Here is a 26,264-nt window from a genome sequence, read left to right on the forward strand (position 1 = left end):
TAAAAACATAGAAACACGATGGCAGATAAAGGCCAAATGGCCCATCCTGTCTGCCCATCCGCAGCATCCACTATCTCCTCCTCTCCCTATTTAGTTCCGTTTATTATATTCACCATGTCTATGATGGTGCATACATGTCATGTCCTGTCCTTCTATTGTGTTCTTGGTGAGGGGGGAGCCTGCTATTTTCCTCCCTCTGTGGGCTCACAGTTTCAGTTGAAGTAGTCTGAGACAAGGCTAGTCTTTATCCCTTTCTTCAATTTTCCGGTGTCCTTTTCTAGCTGTAATTCCTTCAGTAGGGCTTTCCACCACATTGGGGCGATTACAGAGAACATTCTTGCCCTGGTGCTTCTGTATTTGATGTCTGAAGGAGAAGATTTGTACTAGAGACTCCTGTCTTGAACGTAGGGGCACGAGTGGAGTATGCTGACCCTCTTCCTCCCGCTGGACTTCAATCATAAGAACATAAGAACATAAGAAGCGCCATCTCCGGATCAGACCTTCGGTCCATCAAGTCCGGTGATCCGCACACGCGGAGGCCCTGCCAGGTATACACCTGGTTTATTTTATAGCCAACCATACTTTATATGCCTCTCTCAAGGAGATATGCATCTAGTTTGCTTTTGAAGCCTAGGACTGTCGATTCTGCAATAATCTCCCCTGGGAGAGTATTCCAGATGCCAACCACTCTCTGTGTGAAGCAGAACTTTCTGACATTAGTCCTGAACTTGTCCCCCCTTAGCTTCATTTCATGTCCTCTTGTCCGTGTCAAATTGGACAATGTAAATAATCTTCTCTGCTCTATTTTGTCGATTCCTTTCAGTATTTTGAAGGTCTCGATCATATCCCCACGCAGTCTCCTTTTCTCAAGGGAGAACAATCCCAGTGTTTTAAGTCGATCCTCATATACCAGTTTCTCCATACCCTTCACTAGTTTGGTTGCTCGTCTCTGCACCCTCTCCAGCAGTTTTATATCCTTCTTTAGGTAGGGAGACCAATGTTGGACGCAGTATTCCAAGTGGGGTCTGACCATTGCCCTATAAAGCGGCATTATAACTTTCTCCGATCTACTCGAGATTCCTTTCTTTATCATGCCCAACATTCTATTTGCCTTCTTTGCCGCTGCCTTTATTTTGACTCATTTTCTGCATTTTTACATGGACTAACATGCAATTCAAGAAGGGCAGGAACTCTACCCAATCGTGTAACCATTCCTGAAAGTGTGTCTCCTTAAGTACTCTGTCAAAATGAATGTAATAAAGTGTCTCTGGGGTGTAATGGATCGCCAATAAATCTGATTCCTTAGCTATTGCAGTTTAAGCAGTAAGTGTTATGTCACTTTGAAGATCTGGAGTTCAGCCATAATGCTTCGAGGTTCAGCTCAGGATTTACAGACTTGGCCTAATCTGTAAAGCAGCGTTCTGTGCACACAAATCCATCTGTCTCTCCTCTTTTTGCTCTGTCCTTCCTCTGACCAAGATTTGTGCATTCTTTTGATGATCCCCATGAGGAACTGAGCCTACAGACTGAAAGAGGCTCAGATGATTTTAAAACGTTTCACCCCCGTTGTTTTATACAGTCACAGCTCTTTCGGAGCTGTAATAACCGTGTGTACTGTCAGTACTCATGTACTAATGATGTGCTGGTGGTTTTGTCCGGCTGGACCCAGGAAGATTCAAGTCTTCCAGAAAGACCTTCCCCAAGCTTGGAGAATGAAAGTTTGCTTCCCCTACTCTTGTCAGTGAACTGCTCGTAAGAAGTGTAGAAGTCCCTCAAAGTCCTGATCATGATGCAATTATAGAAAAAGGGGCAATTTTGCAGGTTATTTGTTGACTTGTTCCCAGGGCCGGATTTAGATGAAAAGAGGCCCTAGGCTATTCCACTTATGAGGCCCTTTCACCTCCCATTGAACTCCCCCCCCCACCCCCCTCCGATGCCAGCCTGCCTGCCTCCCATCCCCCTTCCACTGAAACCCCCCACCCCTGATGCCAGTCTGGGCCGCCCTGTCCTGACGGATCCACGTTTTGCCTCTCTCCCCGCGGGGCTGGGCTTTGCCCAGCTGTTTCCGGACTGACGTCTTTCCCTCCCCGATCCTCCTCCCAGGGCGAGAAAAAGAAAGGGAGAAGCCGAGTCGGCGCCCCGTTGCGGCCGGAGCCGGTTCCGATCCCGAAGCGGAACTGAGGTAACCGGGAAGCGGCTAAAACCTGAACCGGAGGCAGGATCGGACCGGGGACCGGCGCACGCCCCCCACCCGGGGCTGAGACCGATTTCCCTCCGGAGCCAGGAAAGAGGTGGGGGGGGGGGGAGAGAGAAGCGGCGGGATCCGATCCGGAGCTGGAGCACGTGTGCAATTCGGATTCCCCACCCTGGCTGAATTTTGATGAGTCGCTGGCGCAGGCGCTGTGAGGAGTGACACAGAAGCACACCTCACGCCACTTCACTAAAGTATTGAACCTACTGAACTCAAAAGGCGAGAATCAAATGATCGAGTACGCAATCCTAAAATAAGAATCTTTTCTAATAACATTAACACGTGTTTCATATTATCGAAGTAACACGAATATAACCGAATGTCGGGATATCAATAGGTCTGTTCGTTTGTCTGTTCCAATCTCCACCAATCTGCACTTTATTGATGCAAGAACAAACCAGAGCTTAGTAGCATAAGGCACGTCAATATTTGCCATAGCAATCAGTGAACATATGAACTATACTTTGGTGCAATCTAGTACAGTGGTGCCTCACACAACGAACTTAATTCGTTCCAGGAGCAAGTTTGTTATGCGAAAAGTTCGTTATGTGAAACGCGTTTTCCCATAACAATACATGTTAAAAAAAATAATTCGTTCTGTAGCATAAAATATGCTAAGATGACATAAAAAAAGATAAATTTTTTGTTATTATGTTTATTTAGATACATCTAAAAACATAATTGTTTTTTAAAACAACACACATTTTTTAAATTTAAAGACAGACTAAGTAGAGTCTAATTTTACAGTGAGAGAGGGCAGAGTCTCAGCGGCAAAAACTGGGACTTAACTGTTCATTTTTTTTTTTTTCTAGCATCGGGGAAGCGGCGAGAGTAGCTCCGCCCCCCCCCAACGCATCAGCAGTAGGCGCCGGGCCCCTGCGAGCCGACGGTCCGCCACTGCACAGGGAGCCAGGCGGAGAGAGGGCAGTTAAGCGCGGTGCCTGCGCGGAAGGATGCAGCTCGGGCGACTTCGTTGTGTGAAACGAAGTTCGTTGTAGGAAGCGAGACATGAAGTTCGTTGTGCGCAGCGTTCGCTGTGCGAGGCGTTCGTTATGCGAGGCACCACTGTATATACAAACGAACAGACCCAGTGGGCCAAACGCGTTGATCTTAACCAATACATTTGTATGTTGGTTTATTAGTCATATGCGTAGAATTTCTCCTTATTTTCGGTTCAGTGTTTTAGTGTTCACTGTTTTTAGAATAGTGTAATTTTAATTTTGCTAACAATTTGAATGTAGGCCCCTCTTGATCTTGAGGCCCTAGGCGGAAGCCTAGTTAGCCTATAGGAAAATCCGGCCCTGCTTGTTCCTAAAGCATTGTCTGGTTCAGCTCCATTATGTTGACCAAGGCACTTGACATTTACCCTCCATCTTGGGCATTGAGGTCAGAAGGGCGCAGTGACTCTCTTTACCTTCTATGCATAGGTTGTGTTATGCTGAGAATCAAGGGGCAGCATTTTCTATCACAGGAACAGGTTTCAGGGTACATGAGTAGACTAATGGCTACTATAGCGGTCTGAGAACCAGGGGAACTGGGACTCTTTGAGACTCCATTGCCCCAGGTACAAAATAAATACCTGTATATAATATTTCTTAAATCAACTGGTAATTAAAACACTGGAATTCATTGCCAGCGAATGTAGTGAAAGCGGTTAGCTTAGCAGGGTTTAAGAAAGGTTTGGATAATTTCTTAAAAGAGAAGTCCATAAGCCATTATTAAGATGGCTTAGGGAAATCCAATGCCAAGGATAAGCAACATAAAATCTGTTTTGCTCCTTGCAATCTTTCCAGCTACTTGTGACCTGCTACTGTTGTAAACAGGCTACTGGTCTGTCCCAGTATGGCAGCTCTTATGTTCAAATGTGAGCCAAGTATAGGACAGTCAAGCCATTGTGACATCACTGATAAGGTTGGCTCTTAGGCATTGGTGGAATGAGGCATTATGATGTCACAATCTCAGCTCTGGAATGTTACTACTTTTGGGGTTTCTGTCCAGTATTTGGGACCTGGGTTGGCCACTGTTGGAACCAGGATACTGGGCTTGGTGGACCTTCAGTCTGTCCCAGTATGGCAATTGTTATGTGAGCCAAGTATAGGACAATGAAGCCATTGTGACATCACTGATGAGGTTGGCTCTTAGGCATTGGTGGAATGAGGCATTATGATGTCACAATCTCAGCTCTGGAATGTTGCTACTGTTGAGGTTTCTGCCTGGTACATGGGACCTGGGTTGGCCACTGTTGGAAACAGGATAATGTGTTTGATGGACCTTGGTTGCCCCAGTATGGCAACTCTTATGTTTTAAGTAAACCCACTTTGATTGTAACCACAGAAAGGTGGTCTCTTAAGCCTCATCCCCTTTCCCTTACATATTTCTTGCAGTTCAGAAGACAGTCGAAGGCATCACTTGCATCTCCACTTTGAGATTGACAAGCCAGTATCTAGTTAATGGTAGAATTCTCGCATTTAGAACCCACTTAGTTATAGACAGAGTAGAAATAATAAAATTAAATGTTTACCTGGATTTATGGCAATTTGCCAAAGTGACCTCTCCGAAAACTGTATCCTGCACCATCTAAAACAGTGGTCTCCAACTCCAACCCTTTGCAGGACCACATTTTGGATTTGTAGGTACCTGGAGGGCAGCAGAAAAAAATAGTTAATGTCTTATTAATGAAATGACAATTTTTAGGGAGGGAGGGGGTGGGAGAAGGGTACTATGTTTAATATTTGTTTAACTCTATAAGTAATGTTTTATTTGAACGTGCATTTGTTTGCACTTTGTATTAGTTCTGAAAATGAATAAAGATTTACACAAATCCAGAGAGGGAGGGAGGAGGGGGGAAGGAAAAGGTTACTTTGTTAAAATTAGGTTCGATTATGAGTGCTGTTTTATGTTTTGTTTGAATGTATATTTGTTTGCACTTTGTATCAGTTCTGGAAATTAATAAAGATTTATAAAAAAAATAAATAAATAAAATGACAATTTTGCATGAGGTAAAACTCTTTAGAGTTTATAAATCTTTCCTTTTGGCTAAGTCTTAATAATCATATTGTCATTTATAGCTAGAGACTTATGATCATGAAACTTTTATTTTACTTTTGTGATTATGATAAACATACTGAGGGCCTCAAAATAGTACTTGGCGGGCCGCATGTGGCCCCTGGGCCACGAGTTTGAGACCACTGATCTAAAAGCACTTGTGGACTCCAGTGACAGGTATGTTTAATATTCCTAGGGTTGGTTTAGACGTGAAGGAAAACTTAAGAATGCAGGAGCATGAAATTTTGACGAGAACATGTATTATTTTTAAATAGCTGCACATCGAACAGGTAGCGTGGATCTGGAAGTTTCTGTCTGTGCAGGCAGCTGGAAAATTCTCTCTTTTCCCTCTTTATAACATAGAAAGTTGTGCTTAGTTATGTTATGTCACTTTGAAGATCTGGAGTTAGAGCAGTTTTTAGCGCAGGCCGCCATATGGAATGCTCTGCGCTGCTCCTGACACTCATAGAATTCCTATGAGCATCGGGAGCAGCGCACCAGCCTGCGCTAAAATCCGCTATGGTGATTTTGTAAACGGGGGAGGGGGGAAGGGTTAGTTATGATTATGGTATAAGTTTCTACATCATGACTGTATGTTAAACCTCAACAAACATCAGGCTGTCCAATTGGAGAAGCATTAACTCTGCAATAATAGTCTCTCCTTGTTTCATTTTAGGCGATGTATCAGTACAGCGGAAGTCCTACAAAAGGTTTGATTCTCCTACTTTATTTCTATTTATGTGTTTTTGTGATATGACTTGAATTGTGTGCTGTGTGCAGTTCAGATCCCAGAGATGGGTCTTCCATACGGCTTGATCAGCGCTTATAAAATTGAACTGGCCCTGTTGCATTTTCCTTGCTTGGGTGAAAGCTTTCTGTGACTTCTGAATACGAGTGATGACTTGTATAGGTTTGATGAAATGTCCTATACTTTGAAGCTGCAGTGCATAGAATTTCGGACTTTGTACGAGGGGGTGCTGAAAAATTCTCAACCCAACCAACCAATTTCCTCAATTCTGAGCGTTATTTTGCCACTGGAGCTGAAAAGAGGGTTATCATTTGCAGAAGCAAAATTCTCTGTTTTGACATTGTTTCAGGTCATTGATTAAACCACTTCCACGTCATTCTCTTCCTGGTTGGGCTGAGAACTTTGCATCACCCCCTGATGGTGTGAAGATTTTCAGTCACTGGTAACCAGAGCTGAGCCTGTGATGTCATAGTGCCTCATTCTACCAATAACAGCCAACCTCATCAGTGATGTCACAAGGGCTTGATTGTCCTATACTTGGCTCACTTTTATTACATACCAGGGGGTGCTGAAAAGTTCTCAGCCCAACTTCCTAAATTCTGACCGTTATTTTCCCACTGTAGCTGAAAAGAGTGCAAATTAAGTGCCAATTTGCAGAAACAAAATTCTCTGTTTTGACCTTGTTTCAGATCATTGATTGAACCATATCCACGTCATTCTCTTCTTGATTGGGCTGAGTACTTTGCAGCACCCCTTCGAATGGTCTTTTCCTGTTTTTTCCAGCACATCAAGACTCCCGATCCAAGCTTGATAGCCAAAACATGGCCCTACTGAAGTGTAATAAAGATTTGTATCTGCAGGTCTTGCCTCTTGTCCTCTCCACTGTCTTTGCTTTTGCTATTGTAAAGCACCTCTTTTTGTAAAACACTTTCAGGCAACGCACTAAGCAGAGGGTGGGAGAAAAAAAACAACCAACCAACAGATGACAGGGTAAAATGAAACAGAGGCAGGCTTGTTCGTTATTGTGGGTTCAGACAGCCTGCCTTGCAGCCAATGTTATTGTTAATTTAGTTTTCCCTTGTGTTTGGGATCTTCTGCATCACCCCTGTCCCTAGGGCTGCCAGATTTTCCAATCAGAAAATCCAGACCCCCCTAGACCTGCCTCCCAGCCCCGCCCAGTTCTGCCCATCCCTGCCCTGTAACGCCCTAATCCTGCCCTCAGTCCCACCCTAGCCCCGCCCCCGCGCTGCCTTCTCTTGTCGGACAGGGAGGAAGCTTTTCAAAACCCGGACAAAGTGCTGGGTTTTGGAAAGCCATCCAAACCACTCAAAAGGAGGACATGTCTGGTGAATCTGGGCGTCCCGGTGCTGCAGCTTTGACCTTGGCGTGGAGTCTTTGTCACCCTGTTACTATCCTTCACCTCTCGTTCCCTTCTGTGAGATCTTCCTATCTCTGTGATTTAAGCAAGTTTGATTAAAAGTGGATGGGAAACCCCACAATGTGCAAAAGTGCTTGCTCGTGGCCTTTAATGGACCCAAATGATGAATCAAATGGGCTCCTGACCCAAAGTTGACCTAAAAGGACATTTTTTGCCGTGTACATCCTTTAGTATTATGCAAATAACCCAGAAAAGCTATTAGAAACCAGGTTTGATTTCAGATGCAGTAGATATTCCTACTTGCCATGTGACCTTTAGAAGTATTGTTTGGTATGAATGGGAGCAGTTAGCATTTAGCTCAAGGGCATTCTGTCTTCTGCGTTACTAACAATACGCAACAGAACTGCCATTGTTCAGTGGGCTGTAATTTATCTGCTTCTCGCTAAGCAGCGTTCGGGAGCGATAAATGTGGCTACCTCCCAGCACGACTCCAAATGCATTCGAAAACAGGCTTTTATGTAAATATTACAGCTTCTCTTCATAACAAAATCTTTTATAAGCAAATTTGGAAGACTACAAATGAAAATCTCAGGCAGTTTTCCTGGTAATTCTGCAGCTGAAACACCGCATTCCTGCACAAAACTCCCAGCGTCAAAGACTTGACTGAAAACACAGAGTTTAAGGGGGAGTGGGGGTGGGAGGGACGGTCTGCCCTGGGTGCCATGTTGGTGAGGGTGCTGGCACCCCGCCTCTTCCCACTCCTCCCCTCACCACACGCGCACCTATCCTTCCCTTCCCCGTACCTCCGGTTGTTCACCGCTGCGAGCAATAACTTCAACGTGCTCCTCACGACTCTGTCGTCTCTCCTGCTGACATCAATTCCAGGCGCATAGGAAGTGATATCAGAGGGAGAACCGACAGGGCGAGAGGAGCACGTTGAACTTCTTGTTGCTCGCAGCGGTGAACAACTAAAGAGAAAGGGAGGGGGTGTGTGCAGCAGGGGGATCAGGGAAGGAGCGGAGCAGAGATGATGGCGGCGGAAGGGCACCTCTCACCCTCGCTAAGCAACTGAATATTACTACCACTTCTTATCATCTCGATAGCACTGCCAGATGTATGCAGTGAAATCCCTGATCGACAGAGTTGACAATCGAATCAAAATAGACAACTAGGAGTTAAGGAATTTCTCCCAGAGGGAATGATAAAACATTCAGAATACTTATATGGATTTGCCCTTTCGTGATCTCTGAGGATACTTTTTTGATTGAAGATCTAGTGCGAGGGTGAAGATTCAAAAACAGTATATCCACTTATGTCTAAATTAGATTGTAAGCTCTTCTGAGCAGGGACTGTCTATTGTATGTTAAAATGTAGAGTATAACGCCTTTCAGCGCTATAGAAATAATAAATAGTAGTAGTTATGGATAGGAAGGACAGGAAAACCCCGTGGGAGAAGTGCTCTGGTTATTGTAGTCATGAAGAAACAACAGCTACTGTACCTTTGAAAGGATGCAGGACCAGAAAAAGAAGCCTGAAGTAACTGAGAAATACTCGCAGTTCATAATGTCCCCTGTAACTGGGCACCTGTCATTCTGACTTCCATGTGGGCCTTAACCCCTCCTCCTATAAGAAACTGCCTATATTTAACCATCATTTCCGTGACTATGTGCAGACTTACACATGCAGAAAGGTGCGCTAATTTATTGCATGCTAAATGCTAAGACATAAGAACATAAGAAGTTGCCTCCGCTGAGGCAGACCAGAGGTCCATCTCGCCCAGCGGTCCGCTCCTGCGGCGGCCCATCAGGCCCATTGCCTGAGCAATGGTCCCAGACTATCCCTATAACCGCTACTCCTATCTGTACCCCTCAATTCCTTTATCCTCTAGGAACCTATCCAAACCTTCTTTGAAGCCTTGTAACGTGCTCCGGCCTATCACAGCCTCCGGAAGCGCGTTCCATGTGTCCACCACCCTCTGGGTGAAAAAGAACTTTCTGGCATTTGTTTTAAACCTCTCCCCTTTTAATTTCTCCGAGTGCCCCCTTGTACTTGTGGTTCCCCATAATCTAAAAAATCTGTCCCTGTCTACCTTTTCTATACCCTTCAGGATCTTGAAGGTTTCTATCATGTCTCCTCTAAGTCTCCGCTTTTCCAGGGAGAACAGCCCCAGATTTTTCAGTCTGTCAGTATATGAGAGGTTTTCCATACCCCTTATCAGCTTAGTCGCTCTTCTCTGGACTCCCTCAAGTACCGCCATGTCCTTCTTGAGGTACGGCGACCAGTACTGGACACAGTACTCCAGATGCGGTCGCACCATTGCACGATACAGTGGCAGGATGACCTGGTCGTGATACCCTTCTTAATGATACCCAACATTTTGTTTGCTTTTCTTGAGGCTGTGGCGCACTGTGCCGACGCCTTCAGAGTTGTGTCTACCATCACTCCCAGGTCTCTTTCAAGGTTACTTACCCCTAGCAGTGATCCTCCCATTCTGTAGCTGAACATCGGGTTCTTTTTCCCTACATGCATGACCTTGCATTTCCCTACGTTAAAGTTCATCTTAGCCTTTAGCGCATGCTAATCTTTAGATGAATTCTAGTGAATGTGGTTAAACAGGTGTTTTAAAGGGCCAATAATGAATTTCCAAGAATGGCTTGAAAAGAAGCAGTGAGGAGAGATCCTGGTTACAGAGGGAGGAGCCAAAGGCTCCCAAGGGCCTTAGGTGACTGAACCAATCCCTCCCCATTCATCACATGATGCACCAGGGAGGGGGAAGGCCCATCATTTAGGATTGGTGGGCCCGAAGCAGGATCCTCAGAGTGGGCTTCCTGCTTGCAACGTTTCAAAAAGGTACGGGGAGGTTTGGGGGGGGGGGGGGCGTCCGGTGCCAGGAGGAAGTGGGTATCTCTCCTGTCATTTTCTGGGGGTTCAGGGGCGGGAGACAGTAGCTTGGGGTGCCTGGCACAGGGGAGGCTATGGCATAGGGGTGTTCTGCGTGGAAGTCATCGGGGAGGAAGGGACTTTTTTTTTATGGGACAGATATTTTGCATACCATTGAAAAAAAAACAAAAAACAGGCAGACCTGTCGGTTGCACAGTTACACAGGTCTAGACCAATCGGGTTTTCTGATCGCTAAAACCCCATTTTTGGTGGGAATAGCCAAGCGATGTTAGTGCATCAATTGCATGACTTCTTTGCATGGGGTTTTAGCTCATTTGCGCGGCCGAATCAGAAAATCGCTGATCAAAGGGGAAAAACGCGCAGTGGTCTGTTTTGTGCGTCAGGTCGATAAAAGCGATCACCACTAAAGCTGTGAAAACAGGTTTAGTGACGATCGCTGCCTTTAGTGCATCTAGCCCAGAGTCTCTGGAATTAAGAGAACTGGTTTCAACTTTGACTCTTTCATGGCCATAAGTTGGGTAGATGTTGGGCACCAGTTTCCAGACGACCCTGTTTCCTTCTTAACTCTGGCTTTTTGTCTTTTTCAAGTTTCAGCTGAGACAGCATCGATGGATCTCTCCAGGGCCATCTCCCATCTTATCATATCTACTGCACCAGCTTCCACGAGGACATGCGACCCGTTAAACACCTCCCAAACCTTTCATACATTGAGACCAGCCTGGAATCCAACTTCAGTTTCACACTCTGCGCAGTCCATAATACTCCGTCTGACTGGATGAAAAGGTCAGGAATGTCACTATTACTCAAACTGAGGGACTCCCATCAAAACACCCCAACATTAAAACATGAATAATCACTAACATGACCATTTATTTTTTCAACAAAACAGGACAGGACCTCCCCCCTTCCCTCCCAGTACCTTTTTTTAATTCCGGCGGCTGTCTCGCCTGATGTTTTCCGGCAGCGGCAGAGCGGCATGCCTGTCTGGTCCCGCACCGCTCACTGAATGACTGCCTTAGTTCTTCACTATTTACTATTAGTTTCTGATTCTAGATCCTCTGTGTTCGTCCCATGTTTGTTTGAACTCTGTCACCGTTTTCCTCTCCACCACCTCCCTCGGAAGCGCATTCCACACATCAACCACCCTCTCCGTAAAGTAGAATTTCCTAACATTGCTCTTGAATCTACCACCCCTCCACCTCAAATCATGTCTTCTGATTTTACGATTTTCCTTTCTCTGGAAAAGATTTTGTTCTACATTAATACCTTTGAAGTATTTGAATGTCTGAGATCTATTAGCATACAATGAAAGCAGTGCATGCAAATAGATCTCATGCATATTCATGGGGGAAAACCTGAAAACCCGACTGGATTGTGGCCCTCGAGGAGGGACTTTGACACCGCTGCTCTAGGGTATACATATTCAGGGCTTCCAGTCTCTGCTTATACGTCTTTTGGCGCAAACCTCCTATCATTTTTGTCGCCCTCCTCTGGACCGCTTCAAGTCTTCTTACGTCCTTCGCCAGATACGGTCTCCAAAACTGAACACATTACTCCGAGTGGGGCCTCATCAACGACCTGTACAGGGGCATCAGCACCTTCATTCTTCCACTGGTTACACCTCTCTTTATACAGCCCAGCATCCTTCTGGCAGCAGCCACCGCCTTGTCGCACTGTATAATTCTGCTTGTTTGTGTACATAGAGAACAGTTGACCTATAAATGCACAATAATAATAATCATAAATCGTAGGCCGAAATGCATCACCGAGCTCTTCTCGTGTCCCTGTTGTGCGCTTAGGTGACCTTGGGATGCCGAGTCTGCATTAGGGAAGGCCTAGTGTGTAGTCAGCTATGAACAGGTTCGAACAGCAGTCTAACTCAAAGTAACTCCAAACCGCTGTCCGCCTTCCCTCCTCAATTCCTGTACAAACCTATGACCAGGACGCTGTCGCCTGAGCAGTCATCATGCCGTGCAAGTGGCACTTTCAGAAGCTTCATTTGAATCTTCTTCGCATCCTCGCTCTCTCTTTCCTCTGCATCTCGAGAAGCCTTTGAAAGTACTATTTTTAGCACTTGAGTTGCTGCCACAAATGCACAGTGCAGGTGCAATTAACAGTAAGCTCACAAAGAAATGAGGAAAGCACAGCGTCATTTGCCCAGATGAGCTCAGGCTTCTCTGCTTTTCTATGTCTGTTCTGAGAGAAGGAGTATTCACGATTTAAAAACCCAGTCATGTCTTCATGTTCCACTATTATAAAACCATGAAATTGCATGTAAATACAGATTATTGACTTGACATTGAGATCAGCGCAAGATGCGCTGGCGGCAGGCTAAGGCAAGATAAAATCCCTGCCTTGGTTTCTCTAAAGGAGACGAAGCCCTGTTTGAATTCTCGTTACCTCAGTGTTTACTGTGCCATACTGTCTGGACGCAGCAATGACACAAGCTCTCGTGGAGCCACAAGATCGATGTTTATCTTTTTTTAAAGTTGTAACCGCGCTTCGATTTATCAACAGCATAGTGTACAAAATATATAACAACACGAAATGAAAAGGATGCCATTTAAAATAGGAAAGCAAAGCAAAGACCCCCCCTCCCCCCAAAAAGTAATTAAGTCCAAATAATCTATAAATCTAAAAAACTAAGAACAAAACAATTTTTGTTTACATCTGGTTTAAATAGTTGTCAAAAAGAAACCGGATCCTAAGTCACCGATCCTCTCATAAAAATGTTAAACCAAAAAGATGTGTCTTAACCATTGATCTGGATTTTACTGGCTTCCAATACAAGCACAAATACTCTTCAGATTCTACTGTCTACTATTTAAGACCATAAACGGAGACGGCCCAGCCTACTTGATCGACCGACTAATCCAACCAACCACAACCAGACATAGGAGAACCCACACTCCATTCACGCACCCTCCAATCAGAAACATCAAACGAAAAAAAAAATGTACGATGGCCTCCTGGCCACTCAAGCAGCAAAACTAGACTACCAACTCTCCAATTTACTGATCATGCCCCAAGACTACAAAACCTTCAGAAAAGAAATAAAAACCCTGCTATTCAAGAAATCCTTAAAGACAAACCCGCTCCACTCTGTAAAACCGCGGGAAATGTCCAGATAACGCCTTATGTATTCCTAAATGTCCAAATAACTCTTTATGTAATCCGCCTTGAACCGCAAGGTAATGTCGGAATAGAAATCACTAATGTAATGTAATAACTCAGAACAAATTATGACTGGGAGGGAATTCCGCAGGCGAGGAATTGCTGCGAAAAAGGCAGACTTCTGCGTAGATGCTAGACGTAACAAATGGACAGCAGGTAAAGCAAGTTGGAGAGCAGTCAATGAACGTAGGCTAAGAGAAGGCTTATAGCAGGGGTAGGGAACTCCGATCCTCGAGAGCCATATTCCAGTCGGGTTTTCAGGATTTCCCCAATGAATATGCATTGAAAGCAGTGCATGCAAATAGATCTCATACATATTCATTGGGGAAATCCTGAAAACCCGACTGGAATATGGCTCTCGAGGACCGGAGTTCCCTACCCCTGGCTTATAGGGAACTAATAATTTCCCTAAATAGTCCGGTTGACCTGATTGTAATGCTTTATACGCATAAGGCGAAATTTAACGGGTAGCCAGTGATATTCCTTTAAAAAAGGAGAAATGTGATCATATCTTCGAGCGTTAACAAGGACTCGGATAGCAATTTCGGAGAGTTTGCAGTTTCTTAATCGAAACAATGTTGCAATGGTTTAATTTCGAAGTGACTAGAGCATAAATGAGAGACTCACAGTTCGAGGTCTATAAAAGTCAGCGCCCTGTCCCTGACGGTGGTCAATACAAGTCACTAGGAAATCCCAAAGAGCCTTTCCTTCCATCTCCCAGAGATGAGCTATAAGGTGAAGGAGCATGATATGGAGTTTCTAGGCTGGCTCTGCTCAGGTCCTCACTGTCTATCACCCGCGAACATGGCTGGCTCCCAGCTTCTGCACTGATTTTCCTTTTGATGCTGGGTATGGTGCCACCTAGATTTGCTGCAATCATGCTTTAAGCTCCGAGTCAGGACCTTCCAAGATATGGTGCTTTAGGCAATTGCCTAAATCAAAGGTTTTCAACATAAGAACATAAGCAGTGCCTCTGCTGGGTCAGACCAGAGGTCCATCATGCCCAGCAGTCCACTCACGCGGGGGCCCATCAGGTCCAAGACCTGTATAGTAATCCTCTATCTATCCCCCTTTCCTTCAGAAAATTATCTAATCCCTTCTTGAACCCCCAAACCGTACTTTGTCCTATAACGCCCTCTGGAAGCTCATTCCAAGTGTCCACCACCCTTTGGGTGAAGAAGAACTTCCTAGCATTGGTTCTGAATCTGTCCCCTCTCAATTTTTACGAATGCCCTCTCGTTCTTGTAGTTTTTGAACGTTTGAAGAATCTGTCCCTCTCCACTTTCTCCATGCCCTTCATGATCTTGTAAGTCTCTATCATGTCCCCTCTAAGCCTCCGTTTTTCTAGGGAAAAGAGCCCCAGTTTCTCAAATCTTTCAGCATATGAAAGGTTTTCCATACCTTTTATCAATCATGTCGCTCTTTTCTGAACCCTCTCGAGTATCGCCATACCCAGCAGTACTCCAGATGCCGGCGCACCATCGCCCGATACAATGGCAGGATAACTTCTTTTGTTCTGGTTGTAATACCTTTCTTGATAGTACCCAGCATTCTATTGGTAAAGCAACAACAGTGTTCTCGGAATCATTTGCGACAGGCATCAACATGGTAATAGTTGTAAGTGCATACAACATTCATATATCCCACAGCTTCTTATAATTGTCTCCTCGGACCATCAGTCTCAAGCTCAAATGAACAGCGGTATTTCCAGCTATTTCATCGTGACCTCTTCATTAGTCCTCATGGGAAACATTGCTTTAATTTTCTTCCCCTTCCGTTCAAAACCAGATGCAAATGTCCAGTAGAGCTTATTGTTAATATTCAAGTTGTTTTCTCAAGCAGTTAGAAATTAGGCAAAAAGCTCAACACTTATCGTTATCGCATTGGGGGAGAATTCTAGCCAACACGTGGGGCTGTTTCAAGGCAGTTCCCCCATTTGTTCACACTCTCCCAAAGCCACTTATTCTGCAGAGTTGTAAGTGATTTGCTCTTATTAAAGATGTCTGGTCTGGTTCACATGGTTAGGTCCAATTCTGGTTCCAGCTACTCTGACCCTAATGTGAAGGAATTAGCTGATTTCTAAAGAGTGCATAGAGAGGGACAGAAAGAGAGAGAGAAAGGGAGACAGAGAGAAATAGAGAGAGAGAGAAAGAAAGAGAGAGAGAAAGGGAGACAGAGAGAAATAGAGAGAGAGAGAGAGAAAGAAAGAGAGAGAGAAAGGGAGACAGAGAGAAATAGAGAGAGAGAGAAATAAAGAGAGAGAGAGAGAGAGAGAAAGATTGGAGAAACTGGGACTCTTTTCCCTGGAGAAGAGGAGACTTAGAGGGGATATGATAGAGACTTATAAGATCATGAGGGGCATAGAGAGAGTAGATAGGGATAGAAAGAGAGAGAGAAAGGGAGACAGAGAGAAATAGAGAGAGAGAGAAAGAAAGAGAGAGAGAGAGAAAGAGAGAAAAAGATTGGAGGAACTGGGTCTCTTTTCCCTGGAGAAGAGGAGACTTAGAGGGGATATGATAGAGACTTATAAGATCATGAGGGGCATAGAGAGAGTAGAGAGGGACAGATTCTTCAAACTTTCAAATAATAAAAGAACAAGAGGGCATTCGGAAAAGTTGAAAGGGGACAGATTCAAAACGAATGCTAGGAAGTTTTTCTTTACCTAACGTGTGGTGAACACATGGAATTCGCTTCCAGAGAGCGTAATAAGGCAAAGTACGGTACTGGGGTTCAAGAAAGGATTGGACAATTTCCTGCTGGAAAAGGGGATAGAGGGGTATAGATAGAGGATTACTGCACAGGTCCTGGACCTGTTGGGCTGCCGTGTGAGCGGACTGCTGGGCACGATGGACCTCAGGTCTGACCCGGCAGAGGCATTGCTTATGTTCTTATGAGTGCTTGTGTCCCTCTGGAAATTGGGAAAACACCAAATTAGAGTACTATGTTGGTCTTAATTATCCTGGCTGATCACTAAGGGAAGGAATCTGAGAAACAAATCTGTCCGAGCTGCTCATTCGTAATACCTCAGGGTGTTGTGGGAATGACACATCTACGTCCATTTCATTTACTAAATATTGATCTTCTTCCTTATTTCCTTGTAGCTTCAACATCATTTCTGTTTCCTGTTCATTGATCTACGCTGGAAAGAAAATATGTCAATCTGAGAACAAGAAGACTGAACCAATCAGCAAATCCCTCTTTTATTTCATACACTGGAATGAGAAGTAAGCTTGGTCTTCATTGGCTGCATGCTTCCATGTTTGACGTACAAGGGGTCGCTGAAAATTTCTCAGCCCAACCAGTATACACTTAGTTCAGTGATTTTCCACTTTTTTGTTTTGTTTTGTTCCATTGGAAAAATACGGAATGAAAAAAGTGGAAAATCGCTGGACTAAGTGTATAGCCCTCAATGGAGACTGCCTCAACTTTGTTGGTTGGGCTGGGAACTTTTCAATGACTCTTTGTATAGTAACATGTATCTTCCTGTTAGAACCTACAGCGTTGTGCAAGATATGTCCCAAGATCCTTATCCCTGTGAGCATAAGGTGCGCAACATGCCATTTTGGTGCTTTAGCTGTTACACTAGAAAATGTAGCGCAATGGAATGTGCTAGCAATGTATTATCCCCTATGAACTTTGAAGGTAAGGTCACTGAGAATATCTTCCTCTCCAGATGACATTATATTTTACTGGGCTCTAACAAAGATCTAGTATTTGACCAAGATGATAAAGGGGATAGAACTCCTCTCGTATGAGGAAAGAGAAGGCTGAGGGGAGATATGATTGAAGTCTGCAAAATTCCATCATAAATGACAAAGACTAGGGGACACTTGATGAAGTTACAGGGAAATACTTTTAAAACCAAGAGGAGGAAATTTTTTTTCACTCAGAGAATAGTTAAGTTCTGGAACGCATTGCCCGAGGTTGTGGTTAGAAAGGATAGCGTAGCTGGTTTTAAGAAAGGTTTGGACAAGTTCCTGAAGGAAAAGTCCATAGTCTGTTATTAAGAAAGACATGGGGAAGCCACTGCTTGCCCTGGATCAGTAGCATGGAATGTTGCTAGTATTTGGGGTTATGGAATCTTGCTATTCCTTGGGATTCTGTATGGAATGTTGCTACTTCTTGGGTTTGGCCAGGTACTAGTGACCTGGATTGGCCGTCATGAGAACGGGCTACTGGGCTTGATGGACCATTGGTCTGACCCAGTAAGGCTATTCTTATGTTCTTAGGATCTGAGAAACTTCTAGAATTCTCATGCTCACTCACTGGGCATGAAGAGAATTGAGTTGGCTCTGTGCTCTGTCCACTTACCATCATCTCTGGACTTCTAATCTTCAGCAAAGCTCGTACTTGGGGCTGTTTGGAAAATGTTTGTGGATCAGTTGTCATGGCACCCATGTGTTCAATATCCATGTTATGGAATATTAATAGCCAGGATAGTTATGAAATAGTATTCAGAAAACCAAGGTCAGAATGATAAATCGACATCATTCATGCAGGACAATAGCAAAGACCCCAAAACAACCCTATAAGAACTCAGAACTGCAGCAACTCAAAGCAGGTCAAGGTAAAGCGAGAGAATATGTAAAACTCAAGAACCCTCTAGAGAGGAATGAAAAGCCCAGATGTGTCTCCAAATGGCTTCTCCAGAGCACAGCACCTCATGCCTTGACATCGTCAGATACAGAAACACAAACACACTTGCTTTGCTTTTGCATTTAGGCTGGGAATTTATTCATATTTCAAAAAGGTCAATGGGAGCGTTACAAAAGGTTCAGAATTGTTTACTGGAAGCTTCTCTACTGCTCCTAATGACTGGGGAGTTCAGCTTTTGCTGGGTCTCGGCGACATTCACTGCTTGAGAATTCAATCTAGGATTTGGCTCCAAGCCTTATTTTTGTCATGTAAAGTGACTATGACATGGAAGTTACAGACATGAGTATAAGTAAAACGGAAATTAAGGTGCTGAACCAAAAAAGGCTTTCAGTTGTTTAGTTCCCTTCCAGTGGAATAAACTCTTTGTTGGACATAACTCCTAAGATAAAGCTATATTATTCGTTTAGGATATTTGGGGAGATATTAAAGAAAGGTGAGCTGAACATCTTCCCGGGATATTTTGGAGAAGTTGTACATTTTTAAACTGAGTTCTGGTCGGGCATGTGTTAAGGATTTTAATGATGTTTTCGTGTTATTTATGTGGATAGGATTCCTAGAAATAGGCAAAAAGCAAGTCCACAAAAAAGTATTAAACGTAATTAAACAAACTGTTTGTGGTATATAAAACAAAAGTTGTTATTATATAAAAGTCCATTGACATATAGAGGAGATGCACTGAGTACCCCCTGGCAGCTGTAAGGAAGGAATAAGTCGTCTTTCAGGTAAACAGACCTTCACACTGTAGAGGTGGCACAGGATAGAGGAGATAATCTTCTCACGCCAACACGCCATATCATGGAAGTCAGAGCAAGAGGCAATAAAGGTGCCATAGTCTTCTATTAAGCCATGAGAGCACAGGAGAAGAGGATCTGGGCTGGATACTAATAGTGGAGATCATGGGATCTGTAAAAGATCCCGTTTGTAATACCGTATGCAATATTGACCCAGCTGAATTCAGAAAATGAAAATAAGATTGTCAATCTGTCTTTAGTTGTCTTGCCGATTTTGTTGTGCAATGTTTGTAGAAAAAAGCTCTCTAGCCATGAATCTAGCATTAGGATAAGGAGGAACTAAACAGTTTTAACCCTCATGGGAACAGCTGAAGCCTGAGAACGAGAGACCTGACGAGCTGGAAATGCACACAAACCTCTTCTCTGTAACTCCGAAAAGGCCCAGGAAAATGGTCCTGTGGCCATAGGTGCCAGTTTAAACACACAGTACCAGCCACAGATGTCCCAAGGTCAAATTAATTGGTTAATTAAATGTTTCGTGGCATTGTGGATGTTTTATTCTCTTTCAGGATCAGCTTTCCGGTGCCATCCAAAAGTCTTCCTTATGAAACCATGTTGCTAATAACGTTTTGGGGCACAGACAGGACTTCCAACAGCACACAGACTCTGGCCTGGACTTGCCTACCTCTCTATTCAAAACGGTAAGTTCACCAGACAGAATATTATGATAGCGTAAGGGCGTGTCTGAACTTTGTAAATCCTAGGATTACTTCCTGTAATCTGCTTTAAACCGGGCTTTAATTTTTCACATTCCATTGCAATTGACGCTTTGCACTAAGGTACGTGTAGAATAAAAATTGTTGTTCCGTGAAAACCCAGCCAGGAGAGAGAGAGCTTGAAAGCCTCCAAAGGAGGGCAAGTGAGGTTTTGTGTGAATACCGGCAGGACTCGAGTTTTCACACTTGAGAGCTCCTTATGACTGGCCAAATCCCCTCCCCTAGCAGCATAAATTAGATGCAAGGCTGATTCCAGCTTTAGTGTATTGCATATTTTCATTTGACGTTGGTTGGGGGTTTTCTTGTTCAAAATAAATATATTTTGTGGTCTATTAGTCTTAATTTTGTATATAAAGACATATCTTATGTTTCTATAATTAGTTAAATTTCTGTTAGATTTACTCTACATGGAGGGGCATTTTCAAAACATACATCTAAGTCTGATTTAGACTTATGGCGCTAGACGTCCAAAGTCGGCAGTAAGAAAATGCCTATTTTTCAAGGCAAACCACCATACGTGTAGAATTTTTATTTTTAATCCTCTATCTGGACACCCAGACCACTGGGACGTCCGTCTTTATACCAAATTTTTGGCCAAAATTTTGTCCAAGTCCCAAAAGCCTAGAACAAGACCATTTGGAGGGGCCAGTTCTGTAATGGACTGGCCATCCAGACATGACCCCAAAGCACTGGGGTACCTTAGAGGACACTGCTGTGAACTTCACATAAAGGGTGCCAGATATACATCTCACTAGAACTTCCTTACAGGCTATGGTGAGCCCCCAAAACAACCCCAATAGCCTTTATGGCAGTAGAGTAGGGTTTTGGTGGGCTCACATTTTCTACCACGAATTGCTACTCCTCTCTATGGTTCACTAAATATTCAATCTTTAACAAAAAAAAAAAAAAAACCCTTAATAAAAAGACCGGACTAAAAACTATGTTTTAAACCCACTGGGTGTTAGCAGGAGTCGTCTGCACATTGACCAATATGAATGGCATTCTGCCAGGTCTAACCCGATTCCAACAACGTGTAAACATTTCTACATATGAAGCAAATTGAGATGTAAGAGGCGACATGATTGGATCAGAGCTGAATGAGCTGCTTCAACCAGGGGAGGCAGAAAGAGAATAATGCAATGTTTGCACACCAGTCCCCAAAGGCAAAGCGTTACGACACACACTGTTGAAAAGTGCTGAGGACGGGCCTACAGCCATCAATTATGGAGCAGTGTTATTATTTAAAAGCGAGCTTTGCTCTTTTTATTAGCTTGCAGAAGAAAATGTAATCCTATAATCCTACGTAGGAGAAGTTAAATATTTATGAAAGGGAAGCAGTCGCTGTAGTTTTTCAAAAATAAAGGATTGTAAGACTATTAGCAGAATGCCAGAAGTCACTTCAAAATGATTAGAGGTTTGAAAACAGAAATAGGATAATTAATTTCTTCAATTCCTATTGTACTTATAATGATCATTACGGTATATAAAAAAAATACTCAACACGAATCCATCCCAGCTGTGAACGGCTTCACTTCTAGTAGACGAAGGCAATGGACACAAATCCTTCCGGAATTAGCGCTCTGATAAAACAAAGACTCTTCAGTGAGGGGTTGGGGCATTCAGCTCCTATGGGCACCTCGAAATAAAGCATGCACAAATCACTTTTGCATGCATTTACCTACAATTAACAAACTCTATACGAATCATTCAGTATCTTCATCCTGATCTTTTCCTATATCTTTCCTGCTAGTTCTCCAACCAACCTCCATGACCCTGCCCTAATGTACTCCCTTTTATTCTCTGTAAGTCGCCTTGAGCCTATGCAGGTAGTGCGTGACGCACAAATTGCAGAAGTCCATTTTATACCTAATGGCTTCTTAGTACGCATCAATTGTTAGCATGCGTTAAATCTGTTAGCGCACCTTAGAAAGTGGGTCTACCACTTTGTAGAACTTCAGTGATAAGCCCAGGGAGAGGGGGGACATGATTGAGACATTTAAGTTCATCACGGGACGTGTCGAGGTGGAAGATGACATTCTCTTCCCCAAAGGACCCTCGACCACAAGAGGGCATCCGCTTAAACTTAGAGGGGGGAAATTTAGTAGTGACACCAGGAAGTATTTTTTCACGGAAAGGGTGGTGGACCACTGGAATGAGCTTCCGGTGCAGGTGGTCGAGGCCACCGGCGTGCTCGACTTTAAGAGAAAATGGGACACTTACGTGGGATCCCTACGTAGGTCGAGTCACTAGCATCTAGACTATTGGGGTGGGTCAGTGGAGTGGGCAGACTTGATGGGCTATGGCCCTTTTCTGCCGTCATCTTTCTATGTTTCTATGTTTCTATCTTCTGCTGGGTATTTGTGCACATGGATACGACTGATGTTTTTGTGAATTTCGCAGCAAGACCTTTTAGAAAGACTATGAATCCTGATGTACTTTTTATAGGTCTGTTTTCCAGTGCTTAGTCCTGTCTCAGATACCAACACCTCTGTCTGTCCTTTAGAATCCTTGTTCATGGTCCTCTGCTCCTTGGAACAGCCACGAACTCTGAGCCCCCAGCGATCATCACCCCAGGAGTATTTGATCCAAGCCTTCCAACCAGTGTAACCCTGCAGGTAAGGAACAAATCATTCTAAAGACCTTTACATGACAAGCAGCTATGGAATTTCTAGAGAGGAATTTTATATTTAATTACCACAGTGGTGAGGGGGTGGGGAAGGGGATGTTCTCTCTCCACCCCAAGACTACCCCTTCCTAGATTTTTTTGCTCTCACATCAGTAATAAATCCAGCCTGAGGCCTCAGAAGCGTCAGGAAGTGTCTCACCCCTCTTCCAGTTACTGTGAAAACTCATGCAAGGAGCCATGGTCTGATAGTGTGTCAGAGCTTGCAAACCCTGCACTGAATCCTTCCTTCCAGTGTTGCTTTCTATAGGACACGATGGACGGCAGCAGAAGGACTGACACCCACAAAAATCCACTGCCTAACTTGCTTGTATAGTTATGGGTCCCTTTTCTCTATGGCTTTAGGAAGACTAGGGGGATTTTACAGAAAATCTGAATGTGCTAAATCTGTTGGGTTTGTGACCATTCCTCAAATTCAGCTCTTTTGATCAAAACTTCCTTGCACGCATTCACATCAGAATTTTTCTGTGAAATATTTTCCATTCCAAGCTCACAAAACAACATCAGAAAATGTTCCTTATAATAAGTGAATCCCGAGTCCATAGGTTTTATGACTAGAGTTTCTTGTTCTTCTTTTGATGTTGCGTCTCCATTTCTTCCTTTCTGCATTGAGTTCTGTGTTAAGCTGTAAAGTCACATTTCCTGCCAGGTTTTGGGGCCCTTTGAAAAGAGGTATGGCCAGGCTTCTGGTTCCTGCTGCCTAGTGTTCTTGGGTCAGCAGCCCCCTCCCTCTCCGATCCTTCAGGAATTGGCAGGATCTTCCCTGACTCGGCAAGTCACAAGGCAGCCACGTTCAAAATTCTGGCTAGTGTTGTGTTCATTGAGTCAAAGCTACTGACATGAAATGGAAGATAGTCTTCCCAGAGAACCCAGGTGGGGCTTTCTCTATCTCTCTGCCAGTTATCATAAGACATAAAACTAGTTTGCTTCATTTCAGAAATCATTTTAAAGCTTCTTCATGTCAGGATGTGCAAGTCTGGGGCTTGACCTCACTCTTTCTAAACTTTCATTTATCTTTATGTTATAACCTCTTCATTTCTATACGTTTCTGAATGTATTTTTTTTTTTCACTCTTTTGGTTTTATGTTTTTTAAATTGTGAGAGAGCGTAGAATGAGATGAAGAGATGAAAGGGTGGTGGATGCGTGGAATCGTCTCCCCAAAGAGGTGGTGGAGAAAGATTGTGTCTAAGTTCAAGAAAGTGTGGAACAAGCACGTGAGATCTCTTAGGGCAGGGGTGTCCAATGTCGGTCCTCGAGGGCCGCAGTCCAGTCGGGTTTTCAGGATTTCCCCAATGAATATGCATTGAAAGCAGTGCATGCAAATAGATCTCATGCATATTCATTGGGGAAATCCTGAAAACCCGACTGGACTGCGGCCCTCGAGGACCGACATTGGACACCCCTGTCTTAGGGAGAGGAGGAGATAGTGGATGCTCTGGATGGGCCATTTGGCCTTTATCTGCCGTCAGGTTTCTATATTTTGTTATTCTTCAATGTAGACGATACAAGTTACAGTTTTTTTTTTAATAAACTGCAAAATGACTGAAACCACCTTTCTTGTACAAAGAGATGTTAAAAGTCTTGCTTCAAAAGCCTTCTTCCTTATTAAGATACCTTCTCAGGCCCTTCCAGGTCTTTTCAAACCCAATGATTAGTTTAATGGCAGGGTCTGAGCAAACCTATTGCATTAATGTATTTAGTAGCAGTCAAGAATCATCTGCCTACCCTTCCACACCAGTAATTTAAGTTATGAAACCAAAAGGAAAGCCACAGCAAGCCTGTGCCAATTAAGCAGGAATAACCCAATTCAGCTTTGACGTCCTACTTCATTTATTGTAAAGAGTGAATGTAGACATAAGCAGAGAACTTCTGGTGGAAGCTGAAACGCTCAAGGGCAAGTTATAACCTTCTGCCTATTTACTTTTACAGAAAAATAAACGCGGTCCACATCCATTATGATTGTGTGATTATCTGACTTTTTGCAGAAATCCCTGGCATATTACACTCCCTCAGTATGGATTTCTGATGGGGGGAATGTATCAAATCTAACATGCGTGCGTTTGACTTGGAAAGCCCATTTGTGTGTAACTAGTGTGATCTTCTGTTTCTAAATAATGTGAAATCAAGCAAGGAAAACCAATTTCCCAGGTGATAGCTTTAGAATAGCTGTTATTCTTTATTCCGACATGGGAAGCATCGGTGTACTACAGCGGCCAATTTCCAAACTGCCTTGTGAACCATGTGAAATGCTAGTTGAAGCCTACGAGATCATTTTCTTTGGGCTCCTTTTGTTTTGTAGATTGACTGTCCAAGAGCCGAGCAGGCGTTCGTAAAGCCAGAGCTTGCACAGAATAGGAATCACACAGAAGCACCGACAGTAGAGAGCGTGAAATACATTGCCAACCTGTCCCAAAAGCACTCGCTTTCTTTGTAAGTTCTTCTGCACGACGCATTGCTGTGACTGAGGCTGTATGGCTTTGGGAGGGTCATTTTTTTAAGGTCACTTAGGCATCTATTTCAAACAAGTTTCACGTTTATTATGGTTTGATATACCACTTTAGTACCAAAGCGGTTTACATTATGAAAACCATTTTTAAAAAACAAACAAGGATAAATAAAACCAAGGGTAAGGACAGACATATGAAAATTTGAATTGTCAAGACGTGGCATAGGAGGAAAAAGGGGAGGGTTACAATTTGTAAAATAAAAAATTAGAGAAAGACTCAGGTGGTCCATTTAACTCAATCTCAAAAGCATCCTTAAAGAGAGAGGTTTTAAGGTTAGTTTCCCATCTTAGCGCAAAGGGGAGGGCATGCCATAGAGTGGGGGTGACTACAGAATAAATGGTTTTGCGAGTTGTTGACGGACAAAGGGAACCGTAAGAAGCTGTTGCTAAGATGGTTGTAGTGTACAAGAGGTTTCGTACGGGATCAGAAGTCATAGCAGTACCTATGTCACTTTGTAAATTGGTTCGGATAAGGCTCAGATAAGCAGTCCTCACACTCTTAAGATAAGCACATTAGAGAATGACACGGTGACAAAATTCATCACCGTTCCCGTCCCCGCGGATAACTGCGGTAAACAATCTTCATGTCATTCTTTGGAGAGAGGGAAGAATCAGAGTATGAACGGCCACAACCACTGACCCACAAGCTTTACTTTGAAGAATGCTGGTGTAGAAGGACTGAGGTTGAAACAGACACTACAGAATGACAGTCTCTGGTATCCAGAGCAGATCTTGTGATGTCATAATGCCTCATTCCACCAGTGCCTAAGAGCCAATCACATCAGTGATGTCACAATGGCTTCATTATCCTTGGCTCTCATAAGAATCAGAGTATGAATGGCCACAACCACTGACCCACAAGCTTTGCTTTGAAGAATGCTGGTGTAGAAGGACCAAGGTTAAAACAGACACTACAGAATGACAGTCTCTGGTATCCAGAGCAGATCTTGTGATGTCATAATGCCTCATTCCACCAGTGCCTAAGAGCCAATCACATCAGTGATGTCACAATGGCTTCATTATCCTTGGCTCACATAAGAATCAGACTATGAATGGCCACAACCACTGACCCTCAAGCTTTGCTTTGAAGAATGCTGGTGTAGAAGGACTGAGGTTGAAACAGACACTACAGAATTACAGTCTCTGGTATCCAGAGCAGATATTGTGATGTCATAATGCCTCATTCCACCAGTGCCTAAGAGCCAATCACATCAGTGATGTCACAATGGCTTCATTATCCTTGGCTCACATAAGAATCAGAGTATGAATGGCCACAACCACTGACCCGCAAGCTTTGCTTTGAAGAATGCTGGTTGAAATAGACCGAGGTTGAAATAGACACTAGAAAATGACATGGGATTATTTCCCGCGGTTATCCGCGGGGACGGGAACGGTGATGAATTTTGTCACCGTG

At 43.7% G+C, this 26,264-nt stretch overlaps 1 protein-coding gene across 1 annotated transcript in view; it reads left to right on the forward strand.

Annotated features, from left to right (window-relative positions):
• Window positions 1–26,264, forward strand: part of PIK3C2G (phosphatidylinositol-4-phosphate 3-kinase catalytic subunit type 2 gamma) — a 144,905-nt gene that overhangs the window by 26,325 nt on the left and 92,316 nt on the right. The window contains 7 exon segments of the mRNA XM_033952383.1: window positions 5,973–6,006; window positions 10,912–11,084; window positions 11,087–11,106; window positions 16,599–16,721; window positions 19,454–19,585; window positions 22,164–22,275; window positions 24,644–24,774. Of these exon segments, the coding sequence (XP_033808274.1) occupies window positions 5,973–6,006; window positions 10,912–11,084; window positions 11,087–11,106; window positions 16,599–16,721; window positions 19,454–19,585; window positions 22,164–22,275; window positions 24,644–24,774 (725 nt within the window).

This window comes from Geotrypetes seraphini, chromosome 7 (genome assembly GCF_902459505.1).
Source record: "Geotrypetes seraphini chromosome 7, aGeoSer1.1, whole genome shotgun sequence".
Taxonomy (NCBI): Eukaryota; Metazoa; Chordata; class Amphibia; order Gymnophiona; family Dermophiidae; genus Geotrypetes; species Geotrypetes seraphini.